At 45.0% G+C, this 25088-nt stretch overlaps 1 protein-coding gene across 3 annotated transcripts in view; it reads left to right on the top strand.

Moving 5' to 3' along the window:
* EGF (epidermal growth factor) overlaps positions 1 to 25088 on the top strand; it is a 298020-nt gene that overhangs the window by 142195 nt on the left and 130737 nt on the right. For 2 of the 3 annotated variants that reach the window (XM_075349333.1, XM_075349348.1), the window contains exons 11-13: positions 8498 to 8646; positions 18969 to 19073; positions 24340 to 24559. In XM_075349333.1, the coding sequence (XP_075205448.1) occupies positions 8498 to 8646; positions 18969 to 19073; positions 24340 to 24559 (474 nt within the window). Of the gene's footprint in view, positions 1 to 8497; positions 8647 to 18968; positions 19074 to 24339; positions 24564 to 25088 lie in introns of all 3 variants that reach the window. The other variant, XM_075349340.1, reaches the window with a different exon arrangement.

Genomic DNA, 25088 nt, shown 5'->3' with positions numbered 1-25088 from the left:
TACTTAGTTGACTTTTTGTTATCATATTCTGACTTAGAACAGTTGTAAAACAGGGCTTAGCATAGTATGGAGCTGTGTACCAATAGTTCTTCTTCAAAACACACCTGATATTCGCAAACACTTTCTGAAAGTTGGAGATTCCACAAATCAACTTTTGAGGAGGCATACCTGTTCATTGGAAGCCATTTCAGGTGACTAAATGATGAAGTTGCTTGAGAAAATGCCAAGGGTTTGTATAGCTGTTATCAAAGTAAAAGGTGGATTCTTTGAGGAAGCTAAGATTGAACACATAGATTGGTTTGTATCACATCTGTTTCTTCACTCCTTGTTTCCATAAGTGTACCCTTTTGGTTTTGCTGCCTTCAAGTTAAATCTGCAAATATACACATTACAATAAGAAAAATGAAATCCATTGCATGAAGAAGTCTATCAAAATTTTAGTTGTGTAATGTGATTTTTTTTTTTTTTTGGGAGGGTAGGGTCCAAGTATTATCTATGTTGAATATACTGTTATGCATCCACTGTGATGGCCAAACGTTGTGAGACTGAGACACATTTTGTATTTCACAACATTTGCAACTTCAGTGTTTGTAGGTCTTCTAGGCAGGTGTTAAGGAAGGATGCGAACGTTAGTGCACTAACGAGGAATATTCATCCCAAAATACCATGTCTACAAATGGAGGTTCTGATCTGGCATAAATCCTAGGTTTTATGAAAAGGCTTGTTAAAGAGCCACTTTTGACTTTTAGGATTGCTACTTCCAATAGGTGGCATTAGAGTTTGTCTCCTTCCTCCCTGAAGAGACAATTTGAATATATCCCAGAGAAGCATTGCAGCTATAAGACTCCTCACTAGAGATGAACGAACCGGCCGTGGTTCGGCTCGAGTTCGGTTCGTCGAACGGAGGTCTCGTTCGAGTTCAGTTCGGCGAACATTCGACGAACCGAACTCGAACCAATAGGATATAATGGGAGGCAATCACAAACACATAAAAACGCATTATAAATGTACACATACAGTTAATAAACATTGCCATAACACTTACCGGTCCCCGCGATCCCTCCTGCACTCTGTCTCCTGCCGCTATTCCATCCGATGATCGCTGAATCCTCCCGGTGACCAGCACTGCCAGCAGTGATGCAGGACCTATCGTGATGTCAAAATAGCCATGTGACCAGTCACGTGGCTATTATCTCATTGGCTACAGACTGGTCACAGGACTATGACGCGTCATGTAGGACCTGTCATTGCACTCTCCGGTACACGGTGCACATTTGTGTATCGCCGTGTACCGGCGACATGCTCTAGCACACAGTCGACTCCCCGTTCCGTTAGGGACCGGCTGACACAGCCGGTCATTAACGGAGATCACCGTTGCCATAGCAACGCAGTTAGCAGTGACGTCACCGCTAACCGCGGCTCCGGGAGCACCGTTGCTATGGTAACGCGTCTGTCAGCATTACCGCTGTTACCGCTGACAGCCAGCAGCACTGATCACTCACGGAGTGAAGGCTGCACGCTGCTTCCCGTGCAGCCTTCACGGAGTGAAGGCTGCACAGGAAGCAGCGTCTTCCCCCATTCAGCAGTGATGGAGCAGAGCTGCATTTGTTGAACGAGAAAGACAGAAGACCATGGATCGTTGAGGGCTGACAGGGGGTAATAAAGATTGAGTCTCTAATGTGTCTGTGTATTTATTTCTATTAAAGTATTTTTTCTCTCTGTGGTGTCTTTTTTTTAACCCTTTATTGGAGATTCTTAATGGCCGGGTCAAACGTGCCTGACATTAAGAATCTCTGGCTTAATACTAGCTAGTAAAACAAAGCTAGTATTAACTCATTATTACCCAACAAGCCACCCGGCTCCAGGGCTGTTGGAAGAGTTGGATACAGCGCCAGATGATGGCGCTTCTATGAAAGCGCCATTTTCTGGGGCAGCTGCGGACTGCAATTCGCAGCAGAGGCGCCCAGAAACCTCGGGCTAATTTGTGCTGCGGATTCCAATCCCCAGCTGCCTAGTTGTACCCGGCTGGACACAAAAATGGGGCGAAGCCCACGTCATTTGTTTTTTAATTATTTCATGAAATAAGTGAAATAATTAAAAAAAACGGGCTTCCCTATATTTTTGGTTCCCAGCTGGGTACAAATAGGCAACTGGGGGTTGGAGGCAGCCCGTGGCTGCCTGCTGTACCTGGCTATAAATATAATGGTGGACAAAAGAAAAACGGGTATATGCCGCGCTTAAAAACCACTGAGTTGGAAGTGATATAATATTTCTCTTTTATTTACAGCATTCCTACGCGTTTCAGAGACAACAGACCGTCTCCTTCTTCAGGGAAAAAAAGAAATACAAATAGGCAACTGGGGGTTGGGGGCAGCCGTACCTGCCTGCTGTACCTGGCTAGCATACAAAAATATGGCGAAGCCCACGTCATTTTTTTGGTGGGCAAAAAACTTCTGCATACAGTCCTGGATGGAGTATGCTGAGCCTTGTAGTTCTTCAGCTGCTGTCTGCTCTTCTCCATACAGACAGACAGCAGCTGCAGAACTACAAGGCTCAGCATACTCCATCCAGGACTGTATGCAGAAGTTTTTTGCCCCCTGAAAAAATTATGTGGGCTTCGCCATATTTTTGTATGCTAGCCAGGTACAGCAGGCAGGTACGGCTGCCCCCAACCCCCAGTTGCCTATTTGTACCCGGCTGGGAACCAAAAATAAAGGGAAGCCCTTTTTTTATTATTTCATGAATTTCATGAAATAATTAGAAAACAAATGACGTAGGCTTCGCCCCATTTTTGTGTCCAGCCAGGTACAACTAGGCAGCTGGAGATTGGAATCCGCAGCACAGGTAGCTTTCTGGGCCCCACTGCTGTGAATTGCAGTCTGCAGCCGCCTCAGAAAATGGCACTTTCATAGAAGCGCCATCTTCTGGCGCTGTATCCAACTCTTCCAGCACCTGCCTGCTATACCTGGCTAGCATACAAAAATATGGCGAAGCTCACGTCCTTTTTTTGTAGTTTTTTGGCAAAAAAAATAAAAAATGCTTCCCTGGATTTTCCATTGCCAGTGAAGGTAACACCAAGCAGTGGGGGTTAGCAGCCAGTAGCTGCTTGGATTACCCTTAGCTAGCAATACAAAAAATGCAGCAGGAGCCCATATATTTTTTTTTTAATTATTTATTTAAATAACTAAAAACAAAATGGGCTTCCCTGTATTTTGATTCCTGGACATCACAGTGCTGTAAAAATAAATCTTTAAAAAAAATGACGTAGCGCTCCGCGGTATTTTTGAGTCTCAGCGCAGATAAAGCAGACAGCTATGGGTTGCCACCCCCATCTGCCTGCCGTTACCTTAGTTGGCAATCAAAATACAGGGAAGCCCATTAATTTTTTCTATTTAAAAAATAGTTAAAAAAAAAATGACGTTGGGTCCCCCCATTTTTGATAGCTAGCTAGGGTAAAGCAGACGGCTGTAGCCTGAAAACCACAGCTGGCAGCTTTACCGTGGTTGGGGATCCAATGTGGAGGTCCCCCCGGCTCTTTTTTTATAATTATTTTATAAATATTAATAATTACACAAAAAAAGTAGGGTCCCCCCAAATTGGATCACCAGCCAAGGTAAAGCGGACAGCTGTGGTCTGGTATTCTCAGGGTGGGAAGGTCCATAGTTATTGGGCCTTCACAGCCTAAAAATAGCAGGCCGCAGGCACCCCAGACGTGGCGCATCCACTGGATGCGCCAATCCTGGCGCTTCACCCCAGCTCATCCCGTGCCCTGGTGCAGTGGCAAACGGGGTAATAAATCGGGTTGATACTAGCTGTAAGGTCACCTGACATCAAGCCCAGCAGTTTGTGATGTCATGGCGTCTATTAGATACCCAACATCATAAACTGTCAGTACTAACAAAAAAAAAATCGACAAAAGAAATTTATTTGAAAAAACAGTCCCCAAAACATTTCCTCTTTCACCAATTTATTGTAAGAAAAAAAATAAAGGGGTCCCACGACGACTCTGGACCGTCTAGAATATGGGGGGGAGACACTCAGGTAACGTATCCCCCATTTTCTAGGACTGCAGACCCTTCATGTGAGGAGTGTGGGTGCAATGAATCAGCACTCACTCTCCCTGGGTCCACAGCAGCAGAGTCCATGTTGTAATGGTTGCTACCAAAGCTGCAATGCCCTGCTCATGAGGTAAGGGCATGCCTAATCAGGAGAACTATTCTACATTTCCAAATATTGGTATTTGCTGATATTATTGCTATTCCACCTACTATATATTGGGGATAGGATCTTGGAGATGGAATACCCCTTTAAGTCCAGTTATCCAGCTGAATGAATACTTAACAACAGAGCTCGCTATTTAGATGTGTTTTCTTGTGGTGTATAACGGACTCTCATGTTTGGTAGTCATTCAGCAGGGAAACTATAAAAGCAAATCCCTCCATTTGGAAACGTAGTATATAGCTCTCCTGATCAATTATGTTCCTTACCTCATGAGCAGGGCATTGCAGTAATAATAATAATTTATTCATTTATATAGCGTTATTAATTCCATAGCGCTGTATGTCTTTGGAGTGTGGGAGGAAACCGGAGTACCCGGAGGAAACCCACGCAAACACGGGGAGATCATACAATCTCCTTGCAGATGGTGTCCTTGGTGAGAATTGAACCCAGGACCTCAGCGCTGCAAGACTGCAGTGCTAACCACTGAGCCACCGTGCCGCCCATTTAGCTTACAGATGCATAACCACCACTCACTGTGTCTGAACACAGGAAGCTGAGCTGACAGCCGCTCTGTGCATGCGGCAGTGTCTATTGTGAAGGAGAGAGCCGTGGGGGGATCAACGCTGCACAGGTACCGTGGGACACCGGGGAACACCGGTGGGGTTATAGGGGGTGACCTGGCAGGTCCTGGGGAGGAGTTTTCTGTCGCATGTGTCATGGCACATGCGACAGAAATCAGAGGAGTAGGGTGAATGCGGCCGGCGCGCTGCTGTGCGCGCGGCCATCTTGGATTTCTGGGAGGGCATCAGGGGGGGCACTTTGGCGACACTGGGGGACCGGGGAGGAGATTTATCATGTTTGTTCATGCCAGATGGGAGATAAATAATTTTTTACCGGCGCTGTCATTTACTGTAACGTGATCATCGGTGTACGGTGTATACCTGTGATCACGTGAGCGGGGACCAGAAAAACCGTCCTGAATCATGATCTCCAGGGTCTCAGCTAGCCCTGAAACCCCGGAGATTTTCTGAGGCTGGGGGGCATTATTCACTTATTTCTGCCTGCTGTTTATAAACGGCAGATCAGAATAAGGCTACATTAACACGACCGATCCATTTTTTGCGGTCTGCAAAAAACAGTCCGTTTTTTTTCACGGGTGCATCCGTGTGGCATCCGTTTCCGTTCCGTAGACGGTCCGTATGTCATCTGTTTGTCATCCGTGTGCCTTCCGTTTTTTTTGTGTACTACAAAAAAACTGAAGGAGGGTAAATGCATAAATTTACCCAGGATCCATAGCTTCATCCTACATGAGGCGGTCACATGTTCACTCCAGTGCCATTTTCTACTGCTTTTCACAGCGTAGAGCGCTCTGGTGATTTTCTTGTGCTTGTGCACTTCATATCAGTCTTTTCTGTCATTATAATGGCAGAAAGACACATAATGTCCCACTCTCCTGCATTTTGTAATTTTGCACCCTTTGGTGCCTTTCATGTGGCACTAAGGGGTGCTTAGCTTTGTATTTAGCCAAAAAAATGAAAAAAAAAAAAAGACGTAGGTTTCCCCCTATTTTTGTAGCCAGCTAGGGTAAAGCAGACGGCTGCAGCCTGCAGACTGGCAACCTCACCTTGGCTGGTAATCCAAAACTGAGGGCACCCCACGCTGTTATTTTAAATTAAATAAATAATTAAAAAAAAAAAACGTAGGGGTCCCCCCAAAATTGGATCACCAGCCAAGGTAAAGCAGACAACTGGGGTCTGATATTCTCAGACTAGGGAGGTCCATGGTTATTGGACTCTCCCCAGCCTAAAAACAGCAGGCCGCAGCCGCCCCAGAAGTGGTGCATCCATTAGATGTGCCAATCCTGGTGCTTCGCCCCAGCTCATCCCGCGCCCTGGTGCGGTGGCAAACGGGGTAATATATGGGGTTAATACCAGATGTGTAATGTCACCTGGCATCAAGCCCTGGGGTTGGTGAGGTCAGGCGTCTGTCAGATACCCGACATCACCAACCCAGTCAGTAATAAAAAAAAATAGACGACAAACACATTTTTATTTGAAAAAACACTCCCCAATACATTCCCTCTTTAACCAATTTATTAGAAAGAAAAACAAATCCAGGTCTGGTGTAATCCAAGGGGTTGCCATGACGATCCACACTGTCCCAGTCAATGAAGAGCAGGATGTTCCCCATTGGCTGGGAGAGCAGTGCAGTTACCTGAGCTAACATCAATGGGTCAGCCCAGGTCACTGCAGGGGATGACAAGTGCTGCTGTCAGCGAGGTACATTACCTGCGCTCATCTCCTGCACTGCTGACAGCACCTGTCACTGAGTTCAATGACCGCCGCCTTCACAGCCAAGTATCGTGAGCGGCCCGTGACGTCACCGCTAGTCAGTCTCGGGTCGGAAGCGAGAGAAGGTGATGTGACAAGCGGCGGCCATGGAGGACAGTGACAACGCTGAGGTCGGGACTTCATCACCGCAGGTAAGCCGAGCGGGACCATATGTGCAGAGTGCAGGTGGGCGGAGCCATGTGTGCTGGCGGTGGAGTGCGAAGTGGGTGGCGCTGAGGACGTCAGTGTCGTGGACTGCTTGGCTGGGGACAGGTGAGTGTGAGTGTGTGTGTGTGTGTGTGTGTGTGTGTACATGCCGCGTGCAGGAGGGGGCGGAGTGAGCTGAGCGGGGAAGTGTGGGCTTCCTGCACGTAACTAGGATAAACATCGGGTTACTAACCAAAGCGCTTTGCTTGGATACCCGATGTTTATCTTGGTTACCAGCTTCTGGCAGGCTGCCAGCGATGGCTCCTGCACACTGTAGCTGTAAAAAGCCCTGCTTTTTGCTGCTAGAACCATTGTCGAACGTATCTAGAACTATCGAGCTTTAGCAAAAAGCTCGAGTTCTAGTTCGATCTAGAACAGCCCCCAAAATCACTCGAGCCGCGAACTGGAGAACCTCGAACCGCGAACCGCGCTCAACTCTACTCCTCACCACTGACAACCACATTGGTTTGTCAGTCTCCACAAGGAGAAAAGTTCTGACTTTAGACCACTATGGTTACTGAGTATCGTTATTAGCATTTTTAAACTTTTATTGACACATACATCAAGTTTATGTAAAAACTCAATATTTACAGTGTTGACCCTTATTTTATAAGATCTCTCCAATTCCCCCTGACATGCTGAATATCAGCTTTTGGGTCAAATCTTGATTGGTAACAGCCCATTGTTGTCTAATCAGTACTTGGAGTTTATCAGAATTTCTATGTTTTTGTTTGTTCGTCCACTTTTTGAAGATTGACCACAAGTTCTCAACATGATTGAGAAAAGGGGAGTTTCCAGGCTATGTACCCAAAATTTCAGTGTTTGTTCACCAAACCATTTAGCCATGACTGTTGCCTTTTGGCATGGTCTTCATCATGCTGGAAAGAGCATTGTTCATCACCAAATTACTCCTGGAGAGTTATGGGTGGACCCAGATTGTAAAAGTCCAGATTAGCATAGGTTAAAAGTACCCAAATGCTGGCCCCGTTCTAATGGAGCTCCAGGTAATGATCCGGATCTGGCCATTCAGGTAATTTAAAAAAAATGCAGGAAAAATAAAGAAACTAAGGAAAAAGTGGCACCTTATACTTACCAGTGTCCCGCGATGCTGTAACACTGCTTCCGTGGACGCTCATACTACTTCTAGGTCCACTCCTTATCCTTCATACATATGAACTGTTTCCCCCACCCACTAACAGTCCCAACGTCTCTGATTGTTTTCAGTCATATGCGCCCTCACCCTGTGTGATAGTGTGTCTGACTGCTTTCAATCACAGACGCTGTGTGTCTACATTGGTATAAAAATAAATAAATAAAAAAAATTGGCATAGGGTCCCCCCATATTATGATACTCAGCACAAACAAAGCATATGGCTATAGGCTGCAGCCACCAGCCGTGCACTTATCTTGGCTATGTATCAATCTAGAGGGATCACATGCAGCTTTTTTTTTTTTTTTAAATGATTAAAAAAAATAATATATAACATTGGATGTGCAATTTTTGGCAATTAATATGATCACTCATCATAACAATCTAGAGTTAAGGCAAATTGTCACTACAAAAACTTAGCAAACTTTGTGAATTAGCAATCTTTGTGTCAGTCTAAAAACTTTTGACCATGACTGTATAAGCCTGCATATTAAAACATTTGGAAAAGTTTAGTAAATCCACACATTGAGATGTGACTTTCCAGCATGTAGCGAATACATCTTATGTATCTGCACAATTTTATTCTTAGATTTACTTTGCACACACAGCTCTGAAGTGCATAGAAAGTGCAAAGATGGACGGCACTGGTCGTGAAAAGGTGATTTTCGATGATGTGGATACGCCAGAGGGTCTTGTCGTTGATGCCATCAACAGAAAACTTTACTGGACAGACAGAGGGTACAAATGAATTATCAGTTATATGTATTGTGTTGCAGTTATTACTGTATTAGTCTATTACTGTAGGATATTTCTGTACAGTGTGGCCCAATAACTTAGAGAATTTGTGATTTAAAGAGTACCTTCACCCAGAAATTGTCACATCATTCTAAATTGCTCAAATATACTAGATATGTAAAGCACTGGAGGGCGCAAACAAAAAAAAGGGCCCATGTGCAAGAACAATATATGGGCCGTTTGCGGCCCCAGAACTCATGAAAATGCAAAATTGCACCTGCTTTAGATGTAGAAATGGCTCCTTTACCTCTTGCGCCCCTGTACGGCCACACAGGTTGTACCAATGATATATCCGCCCCTGATGTGAAGTAATTTTCTCTAAAGTGCATCTATTTTTCCAGGCCTATCTATACTATATCTAATTATTCCAAACCAGCCATGGTCTTCCCGTCTTCCACAGCTAATATCATTGTGATCTTTCCTACCTCATGGCCATCTCCCATATACTAGATCCATATTTCCATTTCTTTTACAACCATATGTCATCAGTTTTCTAAATTAATATTTAAAAAAAAAAAAAATGGCCAAATAATTTTCAATATTAATAAATCCAATGAATCCTTTATAAAGGATGTTGTCTATATGACATCTGTTTTTTTTTACTCTCTCATGAGATGAGGTATGATCTGAAAATAGATGGGATTAGTACATGCTGCACTTTGTACATGTGAACCCTTGATCCATATGTAAAAACTCTTGTATGAACTACCCCATTGACTTGCATTAGTCTGTGTTCTGTCCATATACTAACTATTTTGATCATGGTCAACATATGGACATACGCGAGGAGTTTACTGCTCAATGAGTAGCTAGCCACTGGGTTACATGAGTGGGGGTGTAAAATCATGCAATTGCAGGAGAATGAGACAGCAAGCCAGGTAACAATTAGAAGGAGGGGTAGCAGGAAGAATGACAGGAGGCTAATCCTGATTAGTCACAATTAGGGACGAGCGGACCCATGGAAGTTCTGGTTTGCTGGGTTGGGCCGGACTTTAGTTCAAAGTTCAGCTCCGGACCCGGACTTGACCCCAAACCCCATATAAGTCAATGGGGACCCAAACTTTGGTGCTGTAAAATGGCTGCAAAATGGTCATGGTAAGGACTGGGGGGCTGCAAAAGGAAGCAAAAAGGGGACAATTGCCCTGTGGAAAGGCAATAATTAAATTAAAAAAATTGCATGGGATCCCGATTATTTTTGATAACCAGCGCAGGTAAAGCATACAACTATGGGCTGCAACTTTCAGCTGTTTGCTCTGCTTTGGCTAGTTTTCAAAAATAGAGGAGATTCCATGCATTTTTAAAAATGTATTTATTTAATTAAAACAACGGCGTGGGCCCCCCCCTATTTATCATAATCAGCCAAGGTAAAGAAGACAGACAGGAGCTGTTAATATCAGGCTGGGAAGACCCATTGTTATTTGTCCCTTTCCAGTCTAAAAATAGCAGACACATGTGCCGCCCCCACGATAGCCGACGGGCTGCTCGGACCCGGATCCACAGTGGCTCGAGGGGTCTCCGGATCCGAGGCGAGGTCGCGCGGCTACCCGGAATAAAAAGGGGGGAATGTTTTGGGTGGTGAATGGGATAATGTTCGTGACGCCACTCACGGTGTGTGGTAACGTGAGGGACCACTGCTGCCGTTAAGGGGGGAGCCCGGGGACGATGGTGTGGCAGCTCGAGATGTTAACCCCTCTGTGGGTAAGGGGAGTGGTGTCCCAGGACTCGGTGATGGATGGAGTGGGGAACCCATCGGGGATCAAGGGATATCGGGTACGCACACAGTCCAAAGTCACTGATGCTGACACCAGATAAACCAAACTCTTGAATGCTCTGTCTCCTTTGGTTGAGCACGCTGGGTCCGTGCCCCTTTGGTGTTGCTGGTTGGCCTGAAGCCTTGTCCCATGGCACTGTGTGTCCTTCGTATGGATCCCTTTCGCTTTGAACTACTCGGGTCCCGCTCACCTGCGTGGCTAGTGTCGCGGGCGGCGGAGCGCTGCGCTCGCTAACGCTTGGGTCCGGCGCTGCTGCTGCTGCTCGGTGGCTCGAGCGTTGGGCCGGATCCGGGGACCCGAGCAGCGCTCCTCGCCCGTGAGTGAAAAGGGGGTGGTTTGTTTGGGGGATTTAGTCCGTGACGCCACCCATGGGTTGTGGTGAAGATGGGCACCACCGCTGCTGGTGACGGGGATCCCGGGAGCGATGGTAGGGAGCAGCTGGGATGTTGTTTTCCCCCTCCGTGGGTAGGGGTTGGTTGTCCCGGGGCCCGGTGGTGTGACGGAGAGGCAGGGTCGGTGAGGTGCAGGGTTGCAGGGACAGCGTGGGGCGGTGCCGGATGGCACTGGTGTACTCACTCAGCAAGAGATGCACAAAGTCTCTAGTAAACCAAACGGCTGGATGGACGGGTCCCGCAGCTGGCTGCAGTGTCTCTCCCCGGACAGGTGATGGTGGGTGTCTTTCCCTGCACCTTTGTGTACTGCGTTGACTCCGATGGCTTCCCAACGGTAGTCTGCTCCCCGGTGTATAGGTGCCTGAGGAGCCCGTTTTGCCCGCAGGCGCTGGCCCTTGGATCTCTAGACTGTGGCGGTGGCTGTATATCCTCTCGGTGCGGACGGTTGCCTTCTGACGGGACATGGTTGTTAGGGAACCCCGGGGATTCCTGTCACACTCGGATTTGACTATTGTCGGCGGCTCCAAGCCTGGTCGGGGTCCGATGGCCCTGCCTGTGGGCTTAACTTCACTCCACTCCCCGGTTCGGTACCGGTGAGCCACCGCCCAATCCCGGTCCTACGGTTCCGCAGAGATCCGTCACTCCTGCAGACGGCCACCACCGTCTGCCAACCTTGCTGTCAGTGCCTGGGCTCCAACCCAGACACTCGCAGGTCGTGACCTCTCACTTTCACCTCCAAACTCAATCTACTGCTTTTCCCGCCTCCAGGCCTGTGAACTCCTCGGTGGGTGGGGCCAACCGCATGGCTCCGCCCCACCTGGTGTGGATATCAGACCCTGGAGGGAGGCAACAAGGGTTTTGTGTCTGACAAATGTAACTGTCTGGGGGTGGGGGTGTGGGGGTGTTTTGTCTGTGGCTACCTGGCTAGTCCAGGGTGCCACACTAGCAGGGTGAGCTTGCTCTCTAGGTTCACGCGTGGGATGTTCTGGACGGTTGTGGGAAGTCCTATCCCCCTCGTTGCGCTAGTACCCCGATTTTGGAGCGGTGGGGGGGGATGGTTCCTGAAGACTCCATTCCCGTTGGGTGAATTACTGGGCTGCGTGTAGCTTCTTCCCAGCCTAGGGTCCGCGTACCCCATCGTGCCCTAGCCCCTGCCCGGTTGTAGCGCAAGGCAACCGACCTGCTTTCTGTAGCAGCACCGTGCCCCCTGTCACCGCCCCCTGTGACCGGAGTTCCAGCTCCTACTGGCAGGCCAACGTTCGGCACCTGGGACGGGTACAGGAGCCCAGGTCCACAGCGTGACCTGTCCTGTCACCGCTGTCTCACTGCTCAACTACTACTCAACTGACATCTCTTCCCTCCCTCTTTCATCCCTCCATCTGGGTGGCCCTATTCCCCTCAGGCTGCCCAATGGGTGTTTGGTGGGTGTGGTGCAGAGTGTTCCTCAGGATTTAGATACACCTGTTGGTAGCAACATCAAATTGACAGGACCCCGTAACCAAGGAGGAGCGGGTACCATGCAGAAGGGCAGATTGCACGGCACCCTTGTGATGACCTGATAGGCCAGGGCGTCACACACACTTACCACAGAAGTGGCACATACATTAGATGCATCAATTCTGATGCTTTGCCTGGCTTTTGCCGATTGACCTAGTGCATTGGCAATCATGAACAAAAGAAGGGAGGATTCAGCTTCCAGATTGTAATTAAAAAACTTCCAAATCTTTATTCATATAAAATCCAAAAAACGGTAAATGAAAATACAGTGGAACCTTGGTTTACAAGATTAATTAGTTCTGGGAGTGTGCTCGTAAACCAAGTTACTCTTAGAGCAAAGCATATTTTCTCATAGGAAATCATTGGATCTCAGACAATTTGTTCCACAATTTGTAGTAATGTCCCAGCCAGGTCCCCTATTGTGCCAACACACACACACACACATTGTTCTCACCTATCCTCCGTTCTCTCGATGGCCACTTTCCTGGTTCTTGCAGTCCGTAGGCATGTGGACCTGTAACAATCGCGCCGATGTTTCAGCGCAGCTAATGTCATACTCATGAGCCGCCTGCCTCTGATTGGCCAGTGCGCTGCCTGTGGTAGGTGAGCAGAGACAGCTCAGCTCCAGCCAACAAGAAGCAAAGATGGCAGCAGCCCCTGCATGGGCTGTGATTGTTCCACATCCCTGCGGTCCATAAGAGGCAGCCAGAGTGGGTAAGAGTGCGGTGAAAGTACGGAACCGGAAGTGTGTGCAGTGTGTATTTGCTTGTACAGCAAAGCATTGCTAGCAAACCAAGTTACAATTTTGCAGCAAGCTTTGCTCATATAGCAAAATTCTCGCATACCGGGTTACTCGTAATCCGAGGTTTCAACTGTACATCAAAATATCTTTTACATCGAAGCCAGAAAGACAAAGGAAACCGCAACGCATTTTGAAAATGGTCTGTGTTCTTTGTCAGGCTTTTTAAATTGGTGAGTGAGGTAGTGTGGTGGAGTTTTAATTCAAAAAAACTTTTTCCCAGTGTCTGTGTATTTTTTAACTCTATACATGCCAGGTTAATAATGGAAGTGTGTGATAGATTCTTCTCCATTACTAACCCCAGGGTTTGATGTCAGCTGTCAATTTACAGCTGATATCAACCCCACAATTATTACCCCAATGGCCAATGCACCAGGGCAATTGGGAAGAGCTGGGCAAAGCCCCAGAAATGGCACATGTAATGGATGTGCCACTTCTCGGGAAGCTGTGGGCTCAATTTTTAGGCTGGGAAGGGCCCAATAACCATTGTCTGCTTTACCTTGGCTGATTATGAAAAATAAGGGGAACCATAGGCCCCATTTGTTACATTAGTTAACTAAATAATTTGAATCGACTTTATTTTTGATAGCTGTCTGCTTTAGCTGTATTGGTTATCAAAAATAGGCGGAAGCCCACATCATTTTTATTTTTCCTTCATTGTTCACAGCAGTGTACATGCATCTTTCACATGCAATAAAAGTGGTGATTGGTTGTGGTGCAGCCTGCCAACAAACTTTATTAGCATATGAACGGCTCTCGAGCTCTGAACTTGGACATAGACTTTTATTTAAAACTATGCATTTGATTTCAAGGCTTGGACACCTGGTGTCCGGTACAAACCCCTAACTTTACTGTTGAGGTTCGCTCAGCCCTAGTCACAATCTGATAAATTGGCAGATGAGGGTGATGTCAGTACTGGGATATAAATGCTGCAGCAATCCAGGTGAGTAATTTCTCCATTAAAGAGGTGAATTGGAGCATAGACCAGATAGGCGCATATAGTAAAGTGTTGTCAAGGATGAAAAGAAAAGTCTGCAATCACTCTATTTGACTGCTAATTGCCAAATCATTGACCACTTCACAATATATGTCAAGGTCAGTTAAGGGTTCCCGACCAATTATCTATAGGTACGTCATTACAACTGTGTGAGCAGTGGAGCTGTGCCCAAATGATCGCCACTGGCAGCTCAGTGTAAGCGATAGACGAGTTCTGGCTGTCACAGCCAAGCTCGGTACCCACACTACCTCTAGCTATTTAAACACCTAAATGCCATTACCAATAGCGATAGCAGTATTTGTGAGGATGGGAGAGGGAGTTCACATGTAAGGTCATGTACTTAGACTGAGGGCAAAAAGTAAAATTGGATAAAGCTGTCACCGAAAAAGACTTGGGTGTATTTATGGACAGCAAATTCATTTTTAGTGAGTAGTGTCAGCTAGCTGCCAAGGCAAAAAAAAAATTATGAGATGTATTAAAATAGGCATAGATGCTCATGACAAGAACATAGGTTTGCCTATATACAAGTGACTAGTGTGGTCACACTTAGAATACTGTCTACAGTGTATAAAAAAGATATAGATGAACTACAGCAGGGGCAGAGAAGAGTGATCAAGGTTATTAAGGGAATAGATGACTTGCAATACTAAGACAGGTTATCAAACTTAGGTTAATTTAGTTTGGAGAAACAAAGACTTAAGCTGGGTTCACACATAGCGACAACGACATTGCTGTTACGTCACCATTTTATGTGACGCAACAGCGACCTTGTAAGTCGCTGTTATGATCGCTGCTTAGCTGTCAAACACAGCGACGCAGCAGTGATCATAACGACATGCGTCGCTGTGCTACAAGTGCAGAGAGCAGGGAGCCGTGCATACTGCTTAGCGCTGGCTCCCTGCACTCCTAGCTACAGTACACATCGGGTTAATTACCTGATGTGTATTGCAGCTACATGTGCAGAGAGCAGGGAGCCGCGCACACCACTTAGCGCTGGCTCCCCTGCACTCCTAGCTACAGTACACATCGGGTTAATTACCCGATGTGTACTGCAGCTACATGTGCAGAGAGCGTGGAGCCGGCACTGGCAGCGAGAGCAGCGGATGCTGGTAACGAAGGTAAATATCGGGTAACCAGGGAAAGGTCTTCCCTTGGTTACCAGATGTTTACCCTGGTTACAGCTTACCGCAGCTGCCAGACGCCGGCTCCTGCTCCCTGCTCGCTTCATTTTGTCGCTCTCTCACTGTCACACACAGCGATGTGTGCGTCACAGCGGGAGAGCGACAACCAAAAAATGAAGCTGGACATTCAGCAACGACCGGCGACCTCACAGCAGGGGCCAGGTCATTGCTTGATGTCACACACAGCGACAGCGACGGGATGTCGCTGCAACGTCACAGAAAATGGTGACGTAGCAGCGACGTCGTTGTCGTCGTCGCTGTGTGTAACACCACCCTTATAAGGTGATTATCTCAATGTACGAATATATTAATTGATAGTACAGAGCTCTTTATAATGAACTTTTTACACGAAGACCTGCAATGATAACAAGCAGACATATACTACATCTGGAGGAAAAAAGGTTTATCACTAGAAGTCCCAGAAATTTCGAGCTCCCTCCTGAAATCCCGAAAGAGGGTCAAATGACCCTTAGTCCAAACTGACCTAACTAACTAGAAACTAAATGGCTAAACTCAATGGAAAACAACAACCTCCTGTGGTGTGACAGTAATGGCCTTAATTACAGAACAAAAGACGGTGATTATAGGATGTTAGCTAAAATCCTTCAGGTCATTCGACCCGTCTCTGGGTTCCAAAGGTAGAAATGTTAAATGACCCCTCTCTGGGACACCTAGGGTGAATTGAGCGAGACCATATACATTTGGGGCTAGAAGTAGAAAAATTGCATACTTACAGTTACATAACTACCTGCTGGCGGAGCTGGCAGTGGATTCACAAGTCTGCAGGTCCATTAAATTAAAGTCAACGATTCTTTATTATGTGAGTGTGTCGCCCAGAGTTATGGGCTACTCGGTCCCGGGCAGTGTATAACTGGGAAATGTCACTTTTATGGCCGTTGCCCGGTTCTGTGCCCTGGTGCTTTTTAAAAGGGGTTATATTTACAAGGGAATTAAATAAGAGTTTATCACGTGATGCCACTTGCGGTTTGCGGCTATGTGGATGGAGCCGCCGCAGCACAGTTTTCACTACAGGGGCTGGTGTTGGTGGCAGCCTGGATGTTAGGCCCTCCGCAAGCAGGGCCAGGCCCCAGAAGATAGATGATGTAGATGGGTGTTGAAAGAAGGTAGGCCACACAAGGGGTTTCAATGTAACTGGTTCCTTTACTCACAGTAAGCTGGAAACTGGTCACCCGGGGCCGGCTTGTCTCAACCGCAGGTCCCCTTAGTCCCAGTGCTGGTTTAGTGACCTGGTGGCTTCTTTCCCCTGCACCTGTCTTTGGTTGGTGGGTCCCCGTGGATTGTAGTGGCTGGGTTCTCCCTCTCTGGTAGTTTCTTAATGGCAGTCCGTATGACGGTAGAGTGAACCCTGTGGGGTTGTAGTCTCTGGTCCTGTTCCCAGGTTCTCCCGTTGCTACTGTGTCCCAAACGTCAAGGTCAGTGAGGTCCTTGATGGTTCCCTCACAGTGAAGATTTTATCAGGTCTGCTTGGAGCGTTTGCCTGACCTAGGATTCTGTACCCCGTTGGTGCGTGGTTCCAGGAGTACACCATTGTTCTCCACTGGCAACCAACTGCCTGGGCCCTCAGGTCACTGTCACACTCCTGTCAGTGCTTCTGCTCGCTTGCTCTCTCTCTCACGGTGACTGACTCCCTGACTCTCTGTCCACTATCTGCACCTCTCACCTGGTCGTCTAGTGGACTGGATTGGCTCCACTTTTAGGCAGCCATCCATTGGTCCAATCCTAGCCTGGTACCAGTCTATGGGGGAATTTGGGGAAAAACAGGGTTATCTGGAATGTCTGGTTGTTACCGGCACTTTTCTTTTGGGTCCCTAGGGGGTAAGCCCTGCATCCTGGTGGGGATGCAGTACCTTGTAGCTCCCTGATGGCTTCAGGAGCGCTACATGAGCAGTGAGAAGATGGAATGTTTTGCCATAAAACATTGTAATGTCTGATTAATTAAACAAGTATAAAAAGCGTCTAGATGCCATTCTAGAGAAATATAATATTACAGGTTATGGGTACTAGATTTACTAATAGCACATTGATTTAGGGGACTAGTATGATTGCCATTTCACCTAATATAGAGCAATTAGCATCTGTCAGTGGTTTGAGCCTTCCTCTGATCAACATGTTGGGTCAGAGGTTGCACTTGGTGAAGGTGTGCCATCTTTCAGTCATAGAACTATGAAACTATATAAAATATGCTCCTCTGATTAGCCATGATTTGTACTCTTCTGTAACTCTGAACTTTACACTAAATAGCTTTTTTTGAGTGGAGTTACTCTTTAAAGTGGTATTCCCATCTCCAAGATCCTATCCTAATATGAAGTAGGATTTTTATTATTATTATTATTATTATTAATAATAATAATAATAATAATATTATTTTTATTAATAACAATAATAATAATAATATTAGCAAATACCTCCAATTAGAAATCTAATATAGTTCTTCTGATTCACTATGTTGCTTACCACATGTGCAGGGCATTACAGGACCCTGGGTATCCATGGTTACGACCAAAAGCAACTGTCACTGTATGCGTGGCCGTAACCATGGATCCCTAAGGTCTTGCAATGCCCTGCACATGATATAAGTGATATAGTGAATCTGAAGAACTTTGCTAAATTTCTAATTGAACCTTTAAGGTCCCTTTGCAGTGGAATTGAATTAGAAGAATAGTACAGGGTGGGCCATAAGTATGGATACACCCTGATAAAATGGAAGTGGTTGCTGATATCACCTTACCGTTTGTGGCATATTAGTAAATGGGAAGGGTAAAACTTTTGAGGCCGGGTGACGCCCATGGCGGCCATATGCAAAGCCATCATTTTGAATTCAACTTTCCTTTTTTCAATGGCAAGGGGGTCATATGACACATCAAACACATAGAAAATTGCACAAGAGAAACAATGGTGTGCTCATTTTTAATGTAGTTTTATTCATTATCGAGTTATTGACATGATTGTGACATGGAACAACAATATTAACCCACTAAAGGATGTGCCCAAAGTGCTGCCCATTGTGTTCAATCGTTAACGCGATTTTCTTCTCCCACTCTTGACACACAGAGAGCAATACCGCAGATACAGGATCCAGGATGTGGGGCACCTGAAACAATGGATACAGGAGGCCTGTGGTAGCATTTCTTCTGCGGTATTGCTCTTGGTATGTCAAGAGTGGGAGAAGATAAGCACGTTGACAATTCAACACAATGGGCAGCACATATTTTAGTGGGTTACTGTCATTCTTCCATGTCACAAATTTTTCAATAACTCAGTAATGAATAAAGCTACATTAAAAATTAATACACCATTGTTTTTCTTGTGCAATTGTCTATGTGTTTGATGTGTCACATGACCTTCTTCCGATTGAAAAAAGTAAAGTTAAATTCAAAATGATGGCTTTGCAGATGACTGCCATGGGCGTCACCCAGCCTCAAATGTTTTGCCCCTCCCATGTACGAATATGCCACAAACGGTAAGGTGATATCATCAACCACTTCCATTTTATCAGAGTGTATACATGCTTATGTCCCACCCTGTAATTTTGTATACATTAAAAACTGTTTCCAAACCTATGACTTGTTTTTAGAGATCTAATTTTTTTTGTTCTTTAACAAATAGAAAATCTTGCATTGAAACCAGTGATTTAATTGGAAGGAACAGGAAAATAATTGTGGAGGAAAATGTGCATCAGCCAATAGGAATATGTGTTCATCCAAGTGCTGGGTAAGAATAATTTCCAATGTTTTCAATACTAAATAGTAAAAAAAATAGCTTAAATGGGTATTCGCATGTTATTATAATGCTTTAATTAGTTAGACAGCATGAAAATAAGAACTTTTGCAATTTACTTTCTTTTCCTATCTGCTGCAATTCTCCTGCTTTTTTTTTAAACTTACAAAGTGTATTGATTATTTCAAAGACGTTTGGCTACTAGACTCTGGCTGTGTATTTCCAGTGGTTACATTCCAAGAGAGTTAGCTCTTTCCAGCCCTTTCTATGCAGCTACTCACTTTACTCCTCCCTCTCCTCTCCTGATGAAGGAGTCCTGCAGAATAACAATCAAAACAAGTTTTTCTAATCACGGCTCTCACTGTCCTGAACTGTGTACCTGTTCAAGGTCCTTGATATCTCTATATGTGAATATAAAATGAACAAGCATTGACAGACCAATAATGTGTTGTAGCAAAATCGATCTTGTGACCACAACTGTCAAGGAGGATCACGCACCCTCCATACAACCAGAAAGTAAGCAGACTGTACAGATGTGAGCTGAGAATATTTTTTTAATGGAATTGATTATTTCATGTTTTCATATTTTGTTTGGGAGGCGTTGTTTTTATACAATGCAATGTATGACCTTCCATTCAGCTGGGGGCACAAGCAAAGCTAAGTTGTAAAGCTGATTTTTAACATTAAAATATATTTAAAAGATAATAGCCTATCTGAACAAATTGCACAGATAATATACAAATTATTTGTAATGGTAGAGAGCAGAATGTAACCAAAATTTCTATTTCAATAGTTACGGTCATTTTCTGTCCTAGTACAAAATCTTTCTTTATGTGTATTACATGCAAAGAAAAATTCAAGACTTTTTACCTTTTAGCTCTAGCAACATAAACAAACACGAGACCACACAGCTAATGAGGAAATCCATGGAAAACAACCAAGTTAAAAATTTTTGTAAAACAAGGTCTTCTTAGACATAGAAAATATAAGGAATAACTAGAATCAAAAGAAGAGTGGATGGATAAAATAGGGGACTATTGGCAAAGAGGGTCAAGGGGTTGGATTGAGGAAAAGAGAAGGGGGACAAGGGTATGAGAAATGGTGTAGGTAGACAATACACAAAGAGTTCCAAATATAACAGAATTTTAACTTCTTACTCAACATGTGCTGAATTAATCAAATACTGAACCACAGATTGCTAGTAAGTGGATAAGAGATATCACAAAATTGTAGCCAGAATAAACTAAAAATTTACACAGTATAGTCACTCATTTTTGAGTCTAAATGCCACATTTCTGACCACAAACTAGTCAGTCTTAAGGTGGCTTTACACACTGCAACATCGCAAACGACATCGCTCTAACGTCACCGGTTTTGTGACGTAATAGCGACCTCCCCAGCGACATTGCAGTGTGTGAAACACATCAGCGACCTGGCCCCTGCTGTGAAGTTGCTGATCGCTACAAATCGTTCAGGACCATTCTTTGGTCTTTTGTTTCCCGCTGTGCAGCATGATCGCTAGAAAGTCTCAGTGTGTAAAGGGGGCTTTACAGCGACTTCGTTAGCGACTTCCCTTTCAAAAAGCTGCTTTACAACGTCCCCAATGACTAGCTAGGTCGTTCTGCAGGTCCGGATCGCTGTTGCGTCGTTGGCCAGGTCTGCCTGTTTGACAGCTCACCAGCGACTCACCAGGGACTTTGTAGCGATCCCGGCCAGGTTGGGATCGCTGGTGGGATCGCTAGAAAGTCTCAGTGTGTAAAGGGGCCTATAGGTGATGCTCAGACATTGTTGATTTAGTTACAAACTGTAGTCAATTGATAACACCTGCAACTACTCCGTAGCTTGTCCATGACACAATGGCACAACTTTAGGTGAATTACAATAAAAATTAATCTGGGGTTTAAAGGGTAATGTTTCTACTTGTGAAAAGTGACGTGCCTGTGTAAGGAGACTTATGGCCATGGAATGCTCCTCTTGAAAATTAAATGTGCAAATTGGCCCTCCATAGAGGAAGGGGACTTGAATTCTACTGCCACCTATTGGAAGTAACAATCCTAAAAGTTAACATTAACCTTTTTATGAGCCTTAAGATAACAAGCCAAACCAGGGTCTCTATTTGGAGACATGTTTTTCAGGGTATTGCTCCTCTTTAGTGCAAGCAAGAGAGCTGATTTGGCTGTATGATAAGCCTCTGACTGATTGCTACTTTCAATACCTGGCAATAGAGTTCAGGTCCTTTTTCTCTCTGAAGCGGCAATTAGTATAATAAAATTCAATGGCATTCAAGACTGCTGAGTATTTTCTGCATGTCTGAATACACCCTTAAGGCCCCATTACACACAACGACGTATCTAACGATATATCGCCGGGGTCACGGATTCCGTGACGCCATCTGGCATCGTTAACAACGTCGTTGCATGTGACACCAACGAGCGGCCTTTAACAATGGAAAATACTCTCCAAATCGTCCATTGCTGACACATCGTTCATTTTCAAAAAATCGTTGATTGTTGAGGATGCAGGTTGTTCGTCGTTCCCGAGGCATCACACATCGCTACATGTGACACCTCAGGAACGACAAACTACAGCTTACCTGCGGCTACCGGCAATGAAGAAGGAAGGAAGTGGGCGGGATGTTACGGTCATTCATCTCTGCCCCTCCGCTTCTATTGGGCGGCCGCTTAATGACACCGCTGTGACGGCGCACAAACTGCCCCCTTAGAAAGGAGGCAGTTTGCCGGCCACAGCGACGTCGCTAGGCAGGTAAGTCCGTGTGACAGCTCCTAACGATAGACAGGAACGCTGTCTCCACGTGGATTTTACAGAGGCTGGGAACGCTCTTAACATTGCAGGGAGCCCCAACTACATGCTGGTATATAGTTTTAAATTTATTTGGACCGGACATACCAATTGCAACCTGAGGGGACCCTAGTCCATTCATCTACACTGACACAGAAAAGAAAAAAGCTTGTTGAAGGGGAATTATGAATGGGCATGTTATTAATAGGTGACACCATCATTCACCTAGAATATACAGCCTTGTCCCGAATGAGATGACAAGAATCTGAAAAATATTTCTATAACAGGAATTCTTTGTTCGGTAATATCCACGCTAATATTTTATGGAACTCTGTATTACCTGGCAATTTTTGGAGTCTAAAGATACGCCAGCACCAGAGGAGACTATAATAGTCATATGTACAATCTGAAGATCATTTGTTTGATGTACTCTGTTTGGGGAGATTACAAAAACTATGTCTGTATTCACTGTATGATTGGAGGATAATGTATAAATTATTTGTATTTTTCTATATTACTTTTTGATGACCCCTGAGGAACCTTCTATTAGAAGGGGAATTGCGTCGGGTCGATTAGGGGTAGAAGGTTGACAGCCTCCTCACTAATATAGGAAGTGGCAGTATATATAGAATTATATCTCAGTGCAGAACCAACTAATTTAGGGTAAAAAGTGCTGCCTTTAGGGATCTTGACTGTAGGACCCTTGACTATTGGACTGTTTAGGGATATATTTTTATAATGCGCCTTACTGACATTTGTTCTTGCTCCTAAATAGGGGTAACACATAGGACTATAAAAATAAGGGGGATATATGTTTGAAATTTTTGTATGGCACCAATGAATATTTTCTATATAATGTGGAAGTATGTTTAATTGCTTCTGTTAATAAAATTGATAATTTTTAAATGAAGGAGTTTTTAGTCTGTGAACCACTTAATTCAGTAAGTAGCATGCACCTCACAATGAATTAACTGCACTAGCAGGCTCGATCATTAAGACTGGCATGTGCAACCTTAAGGGTACTTTACACGCTGCGATATCGCTATTGATATCGCTAACGTGCATACCCGCCCCCGTCGGTTGTGCGCCACGGGCAAATCGCTGCCCATGGCGCACAACATCGCTCGGACCCGTCACAATTCTAACCTGCCTAGCGACGTCGCTGTGACCGGCGAGCCACCTCCTTTCTAAGGGGGTGGTTCGTTTGGCGTCACATCGACGTCACTAAGCGGCCGCCCAATCGAAGCGGAGGGGCGGAGATGAGCGGGACGAACATCCCGCCCACCTCCTTCCCTCCTCCCTCATTGCGGCCAGCCGCAGGTAAGATGAGGTTCCTCGTTCCTGCGGTGTCACACATAGCGATGTGTTCTTCCGCAGGAACGACGAACAACCTGCGTCCTGCAACAGTAACGATATTTGGGAATGGAGCACCGTGTCAATGAGCAACGATAAGGTGAGTATTTTTGCTCGTTAGTGGTCGCTCGTACGTTTCACACGCAACGACGTCGCTAACGAGGCCGGATGTGAGTCACGGATTCCGTGACCCCAACGACATCGCTTTAGCGATGTCACTGCGTGTAAAGTGGCTTTTAGTCTTAATGAATCAGGATCTGTGTGTCTGCTCAATGTCAGAATAGACCATACTCCATGTCCTGGTAGTTTTTATTTTTAATTTATATTTGATTTCTTTTAACTAGTATAATACATTTTGTAACTCTATGTATTGACAACCTCCGTCTAGGGAGGTGACCACATGCCTTCACATCCTGGCTGGAAATAAATGTAGAGATTACATACTTGCTAAACTGTTTCACTAACTCTCATATCAAATAATCACGAAAGCCACAGCCATTTCTCCATTAATTTCCTACCTGGAAATCAGATGGTAGAGGGACATCTATTCTTGAGAGAAGTGAGACCCCCCCCCGCTTATCACTGCCATGTAGAGCAGTATTCTTTATATGGTCTGTGTATAACTGTGTATAAAGCATGTTGCCATGTTTCTTTGAAGGCCTTCACTCATTTGATTATGGTAAATATAAAAATGTTATTTCAAAATAAGTCAAATATCTTATACAGTTGACATCAGCAGTAGGAAGATTTTCCCAGTATTTATACCACGAGATGTGTAATTTAGTCACTACACAACTCATGCACTGCTGTATTATGGATCCCTGTTGTTGAAATTTATGGGCCCATAATGTGCCACTTAGTTATATAGCTCTTTGTGTCATTGAGATTTCCCAACTTGCTTTAAGGCCCTGTCACACACAGAGATAAATCTTTGGCAGATTTGTGGTTGCAGTGAAGTCATGGACATATTGTTCCATTTGTACACAGCCACAAACCTGGCACTGATTGTCCACAATTTCACTGCAACCACAGATCTGCCCCAGATTTATCTCTGTGTGTGACAGGGCCTTTAAAAGGCTGCCCTGATGCATTATTTCTTACTTTTAAGGAGATTATTTTGGACAGATATTGGACCCAATCCTCATATTGGAAGTTCCAGCCTAGATGGACGTGAAAGGATGATTTTGGTCAACACTAATTTAGTATGGCCTAGTGGAATTACTGTGGATACCCTCACAAATAAGCTGTATTGGTGCGATACCAAGGGATCTGTTGTTGAATCTTCTGATTTGGATGGATCAAACCGACTCATCCTTTCCCAGAATGATGTAGGTGAGGTTTTGGGGTAATATTCTTTCTTGTGTTTAAATTATTTAACTTTTGGTGCACCTACATGGACACAACACCATAGTACAGGATAAATTAGATAAATGTCTATTGACTTGAGATTATTGATCAGAGAGCGCGAGCACTGCCATGCTTGCGCTCAGTACAGTACAAGCAGTTGGATGCTCAGATGAGCACTACTCGAGTACCCGAGTATAATGGAAATTAATGGGGAACTCAGGCATTTTTCCCAAAACTTTTCTGAAAAAATGCTTAAGTTCCCCATTGACTTCCAATATCCTTGAGTGGCGCCCATCTGAATATCCAACTACTCATTACAAATACCGTGCACTCGAACATGGTAGTGCTCGCTCATTACTAATATTAACTAATTGCTTACTTTATACAAAGTTATATCTTTACAATACCAAAGGAAAAGGTATGGGAGGCTTCAACCCCCATTTCTTATCAGATGGGGAATAGTATATGTTTGGTGTCTAGTTGCAGCCTTTATTGTAGACTCAAAGATTT

Source organism: Anomaloglossus baeobatrachus, chromosome 1 (genome assembly GCF_048569485.1).
Source record: "Anomaloglossus baeobatrachus isolate aAnoBae1 chromosome 1, aAnoBae1.hap1, whole genome shotgun sequence".
NCBI classification, from domain to species: Eukaryota; Metazoa; Chordata; class Amphibia; order Anura; family Aromobatidae; genus Anomaloglossus; species Anomaloglossus baeobatrachus.
The sequence above is the reverse complement of the archived record's forward strand: the minus strand, read 5'-3'. Positions and strand labels throughout refer to the sequence as shown.